Source organism: Rana temporaria, chromosome 5 (genome assembly GCF_905171775.1).
Source record: "Rana temporaria chromosome 5, aRanTem1.1, whole genome shotgun sequence".
Lineage (NCBI taxonomy): Eukaryota > Metazoa > Chordata > Amphibia > Anura > Ranidae > Rana > Rana temporaria.
The window spans coordinates 204,699,712-204,711,935 of NC_053493.1; the positions used below are offsets into that span (position 1 = coordinate 204,699,712).

General features: G+C 39.8%; 1 protein-coding gene across 1 annotated transcript in view; it reads right to left on the minus strand.

The window, feature by feature from the left end:
- Positions 1-2,918: 2,918 nt before the first annotated feature.
- Positions 2,919-12,224, minus strand: part of ZNF830 (zinc finger protein 830) — a 49,142-nt gene continuing 39,836 nt past the window's right edge. Inside the window, exons 8-10 of the mRNA XM_040353498.1 lie at positions 11,276-11,356; positions 8,380-8,456; positions 2,919-3,841 (exon numbers count right to left, since the gene is read on the minus strand). Of these exons, the coding sequence (XP_040209432.1) occupies positions 3,664-3,841; positions 8,380-8,456; positions 11,276-11,356 (336 nt within the window). The 3' untranslated portion in view covers positions 2,919-3,663. The remainder of the gene's footprint in view (positions 3,842-8,379; positions 8,457-11,275; positions 11,357-12,224) is intronic.

The following is a 12,224-nucleotide window of genomic DNA, read 5'->3' on the forward strand; positions in this document are numbered from 1 at the left end:
AAAATTCAAAAATGTACGCGGGAACGATGGCCATACTTAACATTCAGTACGCCTCATAACAGCAGCTTTAACTATACGACGGAAAAAGCCGAACGCAAACGACGTAAACAAAATGCGCCGGCCGCTCGTACGTTCATGGATCGCCGTAAATAGCTAATTTGCATACTCGACGCGGAATTCGACGGAAACGCCACCTAGCGGTCGCCGAAAAATTGCAGCTTAGATCCGACGGCGTACTAAGACGTACGCCTGTCGGATCTAGCCGAGATTCCGTCGTATCTTGTTTTGAGGATACAAAATTTGAAATTACGCGGCGTATCAATAGATACGCCGGCGTAATTTCTTTGTGGATCTGCCCCTCTGTGTCCTGTACAGTGTGATTAAGATAAAACTTTTGATGAATAACTCATCTTCTATCAAGAGCTGTCACAGCAGTACTACCTTTCCATCACCAGATAATTACAGTGCCTTAAAAAAAAGTATTTATAGCCCTTGACATTTTCCACATTGCCTCATGTTATCCCAATAAAATAAATTTATGTTTTGGGTTGCTTTATGTGATAGACCAACACTAATTGAAAGGAAAACGATAAATGGTTTTCAATTTATTTTACAAATAAATATGTGAAAAGTGTGGTGTGCATTTGTATTCAGCCCCCGAGTCAATACTTTGTAGAACCACCTTTTGCTGCAATTACAGCTGCAAGTCTTTTTGTGTAGGTCTCTACCAGCTTTGCCCATCTAGAGAGTGACATTTTTGCCCATTCTTCTTTGCAAAATAGCTCAAGCTCTCTCAGATTGGATGGAGAGGGTCTGTGAGCAGAAATTTGGAAGTCTTGCCACAGATTCTCAAATGAATTTAGGTCTGGAATTTGACTGGGCCATTCTAACACATGAATATGCTTTGATCTAAACTACTATTCCATTGTAGCTCTGGCTGTATGTTTAGGGTCGTTGTCCTGCTGGAAGGTGAACCTCCGCCCCAGGCTCAAGTCTTTTGCAGACTGTAACAGGTTTTCTTCAAAGATTGGTCTGTATTTGGCTCCATCCATCTTCCTATCAACACAGACTAGCTTCCCTGTCCCTGCTGAAGAAAATAATCCCCACAATATGATGATGTCACTACTATGTTTCACAGTTGGAATGGTGTGTTCCATGTGATGTGCAATGTTCGTTTTCTGCCACACATAGCGTTTTAATTTTAGGCCAAAAAAATCACTTTTGGTCTCATCTGACCAAAGCACCTTCTTGCATATGTTTGCTGTGTCCCTCACATGGCTTCTTGCAAACAGGACTTCTTAAGGCTTTTTTTCAACAACTGCTTTCTTCTTGCCAATCTTCCATAAAGGCCAGATTTGTGGAGTGCACAACTAATAGTTGTCCTGTGAACAGATTCTCCCACCTGAGCGGTGGATCTGCAGCCCATCCAGAGTTACAATCTGCCTCTTGGTTGCTTCTCTTATTAATGCTTTCCTTGCCCGGACTACCAGTTTAGGTCAGGGGTAGGAAACCTTAACTACTTCAATACTGGGCACTTTTACCCTCTTCCTTCCCAGACCAAATTTTCAGCTCTTTCAATGACAATTGCGCGGTCATGCTATGCAGTACCCAAATAAAAATGTTATATTTTTTTTCACACAACTAGGGCTGTCTATTGGTGGTATTTATTCACGACTCAGTTTTAATTTTTTTTGCGATAGAAGCGGGAAAAAGAGCGGAAATTTGGGGAAAAATATATTTTCTTCTTTCTATTTTAAAAGGGATCCAATAAAATCGAATTTTGTCATAAATTTAAGCCAAAATGTATTCTGCTACATGTCTTTGGTAAAACAAATCCTGTTAAGTGTATAGTAGTTGGTTTGTATGATCACAGACAGATGTATGCAGATAATTATGTACAGATGTGCGCAGGTGATCACGGACATGTGTGCAGATAATCATTGGGACATATGATTTTATTGTTACATATGTGGGGGACAGGTGCTTTTACTGTGTGGGGACATGTTTTGGGGACACTATTTTGGGGACTTGTGTGTTTACATTGTGTGGGGGACACTGGGCCAGTGTGTAAAAAGCTGTAAAAAACAGCTCATACTCACTAATCACTGGGCGGCTGCAGCGATATGCTCTCCTCTCCTCACTGGTTTCCGTATGAGGAGAGTAAATCACCTAGCAACCGGCTATTTACATCACATGACGGCTGTGATTGGACACAGCCGTCATGTTATCACACATCGGGGATTGGAGATGCGCCGTGTCCAGTTGGCAGTTGTGGCTGAAATTTTAGTTGGTCAACAGAACCCCCTCAATTTCCACTTCTTGATTAGAGTTTGAACACTGCTGATTGGCATTCTGGCATTCTCCCATTCCTTGGATATCTTTTTATATCCCTTTCCTGTTTTATACAGTTCAACTACCTTTTCTGCAGATCCCTTGACAATTCTTTTGCTTTCCCCATGACTCAGAATCCAAAAACATCAGCGCAGCACTGGATGAAAGATGCAAGGGTCTGTCAGGAGTCCAGAAACTCATTGACCTTTTATACACACACACACACACACACACTAATTGCAAGCAAACAGATTACAGGCAAGGATGGTTATTAGCCATGCAAACTCCTTTGTGTCAACTTGTGTGCATGTTATCAGGCCAAAATCACCAGGGTATGTAAACTTTTGATCAGGGTCATATGGGTAATTTCTGTTGCCATTATGATTTAAAAAGAGTAAACATAGTTGATTGATAATAAATGGCTTTAGTCAAACACTACCCATGAGTGAAATAAAAGTTTTTGTGTTATCATTCATATTCTCTGAAAAACGGCCAAGAAATCGAATTCTACCAGGGTATGTAAACTAATGAGCACAATTGTACATCTTCAAAATTTTCACAAACTTTATAAACACACAACTGGAATTTATCAAATGTTACAGCCCATAATATGTTTTATAGTTTCAAAATCTATAACTGTACAAAATGTTACAAAATACAAATAGCAAAAAACACAGCACAAATTATGAAACTTAAAGTCACCCTGATGATATCCTAAAAAGACTCAATGAGGCACACCCTGTAAAAGATTAGCCTAAAAATACTTACCTGTCCAACAGGGAATGAAGGAAATCTTTTTCCGTTTCAAGAGTTCCTCTGCACACTACCAGGAATGTCAGATAGTGGGTCTCCTGTCTTGCTCTGTGGTTCCTCCTTCTGAACCCCTATGCCCCTACATGACACAGTAGTTATCACAGGAGAAACCACAGCACACAGTTGGAGACATGCAATCCAACACCTATATAATGGTATGAGAACAGAAGCATCCAGAGTTAATAAAGTAAGTAAAACCACCTGCAGGACAGATACATATTTAGCCTGTTCTTTTACAGTATGCATTGCATTCAATTTGTTTGGAATAGTGACAGGGCACCTTAAAAGATAAGAATATGAGAAAACTATTTGACTAAAAAAACGTAAATTTACAATAGCACTCCATTCTATTTCATATACGTTGATGTCATTTATTTGTCGTCCTGGTAAAAAGATGATATACTTCAGGGATATTGGATTCTTGCATAGGAATATCTGATCCAACCATAAGGGAAAACAGTAAATAAGTTTGTGAGGGTCTTTTGTCAGAAGAAAACCTTTTTTCAAGATATCTCTAGGCTACAGAAATGCCCCTTTTTCTCGCCAATTCTGACCAATCATGACTGATAACAACTCTTCATCATCACTTTCAGTATCCTGTTCCCTTTTGCCGGCTTTTGACTTCATAACTTCATTCAATGACTCATTTAAGACATCTCTGCGGTCTCTTAAATGTTCAATTCGCCGGTAGCATTCACTGCAAGAGAGAGCAAAATAAATACATACAAAGATACAATTATATAAATTTTCCAGGTTGTGGAAACAATCTTAATGAACTACTTCAGCTCTTAAACCTGTATACCCGCCTAAGGACCAAAGCCATTTTACTCTCCTGCTTTAGGCCTGTTGATCTGGCAAACAAATTGTCACAAATATAACAAAGTAATACATAGTGGGGGAGATTTATTAAAAGTGGTGCACACAGAATCTGGTGCAGCTATGTATAGTAACCAGTCAGTTTCTAACTTCAACTTATTTAAAGAGTAACTCCACTTTTGTTGACTAAAAACATTCCCCCCGGGTGATCTATGTGCATTACAAGAACTTTAACAAACTTTGTTGCAGAGTCTTACCTTTTGTTATTCTGAAGAAATCCCTGTGTGTTTGTCTGATTCCATGTGGCAAAATGAGTCTAATTAACTGGGAGTGGTTTCATAATTATCAATCAGCTGCAGCATCTGCAGGGCCTGCATCCCTTTAGATGGGATTTCCTATTGGAAGTATCTCACCAAAAATGAAATTTTTGTTGCAGGGGATGCCTGAAATCTGACTGGTATCTTAGTGTTGACTTTTGGGGAAATCAGTGAGCCAATCACACAAGCAGGACATTATGTTTCTGGGGAGCATTCTGTGTACAGAATAACTCCAGGTTGCCATATTGCATTTTCAGTGCTACAGATTGAAAAGGAAAGGTCATTTTTGAACAACATTCAATTACAATATAACAACTTGTGTGGCAATCGTATACTCTATATTTTTTGTCAGGTTTCTGCGATGTAAAAAAAATTAGGCAAAGTTAAATAATTTCAGAACTTTTTCCACCTTTCATGTGACCTATAAACTGTACAACTCAGTTGAACAGATGGAGGGAAGTAAAAATTAAAAACTAAAATAATCTGGTTGCATTAGTGTGCACACCCCAAAACTAATACTTTGTTGAAGCACCTTTTGATTTCATTACAGCACTCAGTCTTTTTGGGTACGAGTCTATCAGCATGGCACATCTTGGCAATATTTGCCAACTCTTCTTTGTAAAAACACTCTAAAACTGTCAAATTGCGAGGCCATCTCCTGTGCACAGCCCTCTTCAGATCACCCCACAAATTTTCAATAGGTTTTTTAGGTCTGGGCTCTGGCTGGGCCATTTCAAAACTTTAATCTTCTTCTGGTGAAGTCATTCCTTCGTCGATTTGGATGTGGGTCGTTGTCATTCTGAAAGATGAAGTTCCTCTTTATCTAGCAGAAGCCTGAAGGATTTGTGCCAATATTGACTAGTATTTGGAACGGTTCATAATCCAGTCTACCTCGACTAAGGCCCCTATTCTAACTGAAGAAAAACAGGCCCAAAACATGATGCTCCCACCACCATGCTTCACTGTGGGTATGGTGTTCTTTTGGTGATGTGCAGTGTTGTTTTTGCAGCAAACATATCATTTGAAATTATGGCAAAAAAAGTTGGTTTTCATCACACCATAACACATTTTCCCATATGCTTTTGGGAGACTTTAGATGTGTTTTGCAAATTTAGCCCATAGCCCAGACATATGAAGAATACAGGGAGGATATTGTTGTCATGCATTTCACACAGCCAGTACTTGCCAGATATTCCTGCAGCTGCACGTACACTGACCATGGTGTCAGGGCTCAGCAGCCCTGACATACTGTGATCATCTTACGGGGGGGGGGGAGAAATTGGAAAGCTCAGCCAGGTATTTCAGGTGATACAGGCGGCCAAATTACACAGTACAAGTACTGTGATGTATAACATGCTTTAAGAAAACAGGATCCAATTTGTTTTATTTTTAGGTTAACAAACACTTTAATCAGAGGCACTTTAAATAATGGCAGGTGTGTACGGACTCTTATTTAACATGAGTTAGAATCTGATTGCTTAATTCTGAACACAGCTACATTCCCCAGTTATAAGAGGGTGTGCACACTTATACAAACCACATTAATTTTATTCTTTTATTTTCACTACCCTTCCTAAAAGATTTCAGTTTGTTTTTCAATTGAGCTGCACACTTTATATTGTAGGGCGCATTAAAGTTGGAAAAAAGTTCTGCAAGTAGTTATCGTTGTCTAATTTTGTTACATCACAGAAACCTGTCATTTTAACAGGGGTGTGTAGACTTTTAATATCCCTTGTAAATGCTAAACGTCAGGCACACATTTACATACATGGGTGAAACATATTAAAAGCAGCAATTTTATCTGCCAAAGAATTTGTGTTTCTGTTCATCACGTTCTGAGAGTTACAGGGCCCCCAAAAAGAAAAGCCTGGTAGATAAAAAGATACCACCGCTTACGCTTCATTTAACTCACAGCTGCAGCAAGTGTCCAGCGGATTACTGCGGTTGGAGTCAGAGGTATAATCAGATTGTTTTGTTCAGGCTGAGCATCCAAAACTATGACAGGCTGACAGAGGTAACAGCTGTATGCAGGATTTTAGATGCAAATGGAGCAGTTACCTTTTGTTAGGGACAGATGAATGCCAAAAGACATAGGCTACAATCATCTATCCCTAACAGCAGGTAATTGCTCCATGTGCAATTACATCTGAACATGGGCAGATAAGCTGTGGCTACTATCAGCATGCCATTCCTTTGTACAAGCTGAGGGGCCACAACTATCTGCATCCACCTGTGGATCCAACTGCAGAAATATGCTGGATTCTTGCTGCAGCTCTGGGTTGAATCGCATGTAAATGAGGCTTACAGTTAGGGAATGCAGTGGTGTCTTCTCTCAACCCTGCTGACTAGACACGTAAACACCAGCAGCAGAATGACGAGGTCATATGCTTTGGGGGTGTTTTTCTGCTAAGGAGACAGGACAACTTCACTGCATAAGGGACAATGGGACAGAGCAATGAACCGTCAAATATTGGGTGAGAACCTCCTTCCCTCAGCCAGGGCATTGAAAATGGGTCGTGGAAAATTATTCCAGCATGACAATGACCCAATAAAATACCTCTAAGACAATAGAGTGGCTCAAGAAGAAGCACATTAAGGTCCTGAAGTGGCCTAGCCAGTCTCCAGACCTTGGTCCCATAGAAAATATATAGAGGGAGCTGAAGCCAAATGCCAACCTTGAAATCTAAATGACTTGGAGAGGATCTGCAAAGAGAAGTGGGACAAAATCCCTCCTGAGATATAAGCAAACCAGGTGGCCAACTACAAGAAACATCTGACCTCTGTGATGGCCAAGGGTTTTGCCACCAAGTGCTAAATCATGTTTTGCAAAGGGGTCAAATACTTATTTCACTCATTAAAATGCAAATCAATTAATAACTTGCATTTTTCTGTAAAAAAAAAATGTTATTCTGTCACTCTGTCTCTCACAGTTAAAATAAACCTACCATTAAAATTATAGACTGATCATTCCTTTCGTCAGTGGGCAAATGTAGAAAAATAAGCATGAGACCAAATACTTTTTTCCCCTCACTGTATATTTGAAAATTGATCAATCCTGATGTACGGACGGGCAATTTTTTTGAGGCCCTAAAATGCCAGGACAGTATCAGCCCCCCCCCCCCCAAAGCCCCCCTTTTTTGGAAAATACACATTACAAAGTATTAAAAGGCGTGGCAATTTTTTTGCAATTGTATTTTTTTTTCCACAATACTTTTTATTGTTTTTTTTCCCCCCCAATTTTTATTTTTTTATATACCACAATCTTTGAATACAAATATGAACAGTTCAATACTAACACAGAGTACCCACTGTGTGTTTTAAAACTTCACCTTAATTTTCATGTATTCACCATATAATTTTAGTTATCCTTGAATTGTTATGTACATTAAGGTGATTTGCCATAGAAGTAAAATTCATTGTTCAGGCACCTTCCATTTTAAAGTGATAGCTCCTCTCGCTTCTTTTGCTGTGGTATTATTATGCTTACCTAATGGCGCCTTCTAGAGGCCATGCCGAGAAAAAATGCACAGACTTGGTCCACCATTGTCACTATGAGGAAGCAGATCCTAAGCAATAATATGAAGCACGTGCCAAAACAATTCTATACTGAATTCTCTGCAACTTCTCTTATAAAAAAGTGTAATTTTTGTGCAAATAATGTGCTAATAATAAATACACACCATGACTAATGCTGCTTAGGATTATATACTCTTTCCACCTACGCATACTGTAAGGGTATGTGGAAAGTTAACATTGTAGTGACTTGCAAGAGAAAAAAAAGTGTTTTGCATTTAAGACTGGAGCATCTGAGTATTTGGCTCTACTATAAAAAAATAAGTTTTGTGAAAATAAAGTCCATCCTATTGCATTAATTAAGTGAAACTTGGCCCAGAGAGACGCCTGTGAAATTAATTTGTCTGTATGGTTGTCTGAAAAAGTGCTAACAAGAAACCTGTCAAGTGAGACCTTAGTTAATTGCAACTTTCAATGAACCAAACTGCAATAAGGGTAATATGAGGTCAAAGAGAAGTTCCACTTCTGCAAATGGAAAAAAATCAAGAAACAAAACTTTATCCCTAAAAAGCCAAACCAGTCTGCGTACATCTGTTCGTCAATTTCTTCAATCTGCCGATCCAGTCGACCTTCCTCGTCTTCTTCTGCCACAATTGCTTCAGACACCTTTAACATAAAGTGTTACAATGGGAATGCAGTTCACATAAGCAGACCGTTACATTAGAAATTCATTTTATGACACACCTTTGCATAATTGGAAAAACCACCAAGAACCAACTACCCCATGCTAAACGATTCCCCAACTACACGTGTTTATAAAGGTGTTGTCTAACACCCTGGGATGTCACCTACAGTACCTGTGTTGATCTTTGGGTCATTTAAGGCGCTGATTTATACAAAAGGTGCGGAGTGCATGTTTTTCTGAAGCCTTAATGCACAATTCCTGCACATTACTGATTAGATATTCTTTAACCACTTGCTTACTGGGCACTTAAACCCCCTTCCTGCCCAGGCCAATTTTCAGCGCTATCACTCTTTAAATGACATACATACTCATTTTTATCATTTTTTTTCAAACAAATAGAGCTTTATTTTGGTGTCCTTTATTCACCACTAGGCCTTTAATTTTTTGCTAAACAAACATAAAAAGACAGGGAAAAAAAAAACAAGAAAAAAAACCGTTTTATACCGTATTTATTGGTGTATAACGCGCACTTTTTTCCTCTAAAAACAGAGGGTAAACAGTGCCTGCGCGTTATACGCCGATATCATGTTTTACCAACAGGGGGCGGGCATCGGGGACCTGGCCCTGGAACAGCGCTCTCTGCATAGTCTGAAGTTGAAAAAAAAAGTAACTTGCCAGCTCCTTGTACACCGCTCTTCCTCTGTCAGTGTCATTGTAAAACAAAGATTGTAAATGTCTCTATAGCTTTGTTTCTTTCAGGCTGCTCTCCCCCTCCTCTGAGTGAAGCTTTGATTGGAGGAGAGCAGTCACATGCCCATCAGAGGAGAGCAGTCATGTGACCAGGTCAGTGGAAAAAAAAAACAGAGCTATTGAGGTATATGGAAGCTTCGTTTTGCAATAGGAGACACAGGAGGAGCAGTGTGGAAGGGGCTAACAGTGATTTTTTTTTTTACTTAACTGTAGAGAATGGCAGAACTGTCCCAGGAGACTGGGGGTCTCCTGGGAGTGCAGGGGGGCTGTGTACTGGATGGGGGGATGTATAATGTATGGGGGGGCTGTGTACTGGATGGGGGATGTATAATGGAGGGGGGCTGTATACTGGATGGGGGGATGTATAATGGATGGGGGGGAATGTGTACTGGATGGGGGGGGAATGTGTACTGGATGGGGGAGGCCGTGTACTGTAAAGGGTGCTGAGAATTTTTTTTTCCTTAAACTCCCCTCTTAAATTTGGGGTGCGCATTATACGCCGATAAATACAGTAATTTGTTATAAAATGTAGCAAACAGGTAATTTTTCGCCTTAATTTTTGTGCGCTGATGAGTCTGTACTGATAGGAAGTGATAAGGCGGTACTGATGAGGCTGCACTGGTAGGTGGTACTGATTGGTAGCACTGCTTAGCGTGCAGGACCGATGTCCCGTTTACTCCAGATCAGCTTTTTTTTTTTAAAGCAGATTTTTAGATTTGTGTACATCACGTGATCAGCTATCATTGGCTGACAGCTGATCACGTGGTAAGGGGCCGGGATATGTGATCACCCAAGTTTTCATTGACTCGCTGATCACCGAGCTGCGTGCACCCTGCAGGGGGGGGGGGGGAGCTGCAGGCAACTCATGCCCGGGAGGACATACATGGATGCCCTCCCGGCAATTTGGGCCCATGCTGTAGCCGTCTTTCTGCTATATCGCAGACGGGAAGAGGTTATCAGTGATTAGCCCACAAAACATTTAATGGGTAAACCAAGAAAATTTGGATGGGTTTTCTTAAGAAGGCTATGAAAATTTTCTTGGTTTACCCATTAAAATATTTGTACCCAACGTTTTATCTCTTTACAAACACTGTAAATACAGAATACCTACAGCTTTGATCAACAAAAATGTCAAGCAACACTGTCAACCTGCTGGACTACAGATCTCTGTCTGCGCCAGACACATCTTTGTCCCTCTTTACATGCCTATTTCTTTCCCAACAAAACAATGCTGCTACTTTGACTACTAATGGTCCGTCCACAAAATGTGTGCAGGGAAATGGCTCCTGGGAGCTATAGGTCAAGGGGTATGCCTACATGAAGAGGAACTGAACTCTCAGCAGCTGCCCCTGCAAGAATTTTACAAGTCTAGTGATATGTCACAATTAGTAAAAATGGTTTCTCACAACAGTAACATTTTACAAGTCTAGTGATATGTCACAATTAATAAAAATGGTTTCTCACAACAGTAACATAAGAAAAGCTTTAAAAAAAAAACAGTACCATAAACTAGAGGAGGAAGAGGGAGTCTGGGGTAAAATGTGGGTGATGCCTGAATATACACGTTTACAAGGTTTTTTTTCAGTAGTTTTAATCTGTGAAATAAAACTAAAATAACCATTCGCAAGAGAACTGTACACATTGAGCTGATCTAGTTACAAGTTGTTGGACTAGCGGTTTCATGCAGCGGGTTTTTCATGCAGAAAATGGGAGTTGTTAAACTTCTTCTATGTAAGTAAACCTGCAATTCAAGCAGTGCATATAATGAAACAGAGAAACAGAGGTTATTTTCTGTAAAAAATGCACATCTTAGCGATCAGTAGATCCAGAGGGGCTTTTCCTGCAAAAAGCTGGGCCTGACACTGCCCACTCCAAGCATCCAAGCCTGCTAATTTGTCAATAAGCTAATTGTTTAACCTTTTTTGCAAACATTTGTGACATTTTGTGAAGACAAACATTTTAGGAGCTATCCCTCTTTATCACCAAACATATAGGTATGTCTGTTTTTTCTAAATACAAAAAAGTAATAAAAAGGTAATACAATACTTACAGTATTAACTTGACGCATTTCCTTCTGAAATTCATCCCACTCTTTAGCCATGTGATCTTTGGGAGCATCTACCTTTCTCACCTTTACAAGAAACACAATCAGTCAGTAGAAAGCTGCCTTGAATAGACCACAGCTGTAATAAATTATTATATAAAGGCAATAAAAATAAAATGTATAAAAATTCTGTATAAATAATGGCTTAAAAACTAGGCATTACCAATGTATTAGATCTATATGCATTCAAGAAGCCATAGTTCCATATTTGCTCTCAAATGTTTTTACAATTAGAATGAAAACTGGACTGTAGCTTTAAACCGCTTAAGACTTCTATATTATGTATAGTCTTTAAGGAGTGTCTTTTTTTTTTTTTTTTTAGGGGGGGGGGGGCGGAAACCCTCTTTTTAGAGAGTTTCAGCTCACACTTCCTCCCTGGGAACTGGAAGGAAGTTCACCTCTCCCCCCTCCATCACAGCAATGATCTGGGACATGTCGCAGGTCCCAGATGATTGCTCGGCCAATCATGGTGTGGAGCGCAGCTCACGAATTCGTGCCCGGCTGTGAAGTCACAGCCGGGCGCCCACAGTAGTTGCCGCGGAGAGGAGGGGGAGACGAGTGGGGCTTCGTTCCCCCACATCGCTTGACCCTGGGATAGGCAAGTGTCCGATTATTAAGTCAGCAGCTGCAGTTTTTTGTAGCTGCTGACTTTTTATATTTTAATTTTAGTAGGAACTCTGCTTTAATATGTTGACATTGGTACAAAGCATGGCAAAGTTATTTGCAATCTAAATAAAGTTTTTATGTTAAAATTTTACTGTGATGCTAAAAAACAAAAAATAAAAAAAAGGTATTGCAATTTAAAAACGGGTAATATTTTTACTGGTGGGGTTGCTTTAACCCCTAATTTATATCTCATGTGACTGTTGTGATTGGCTCTGAAAACGTTTACATG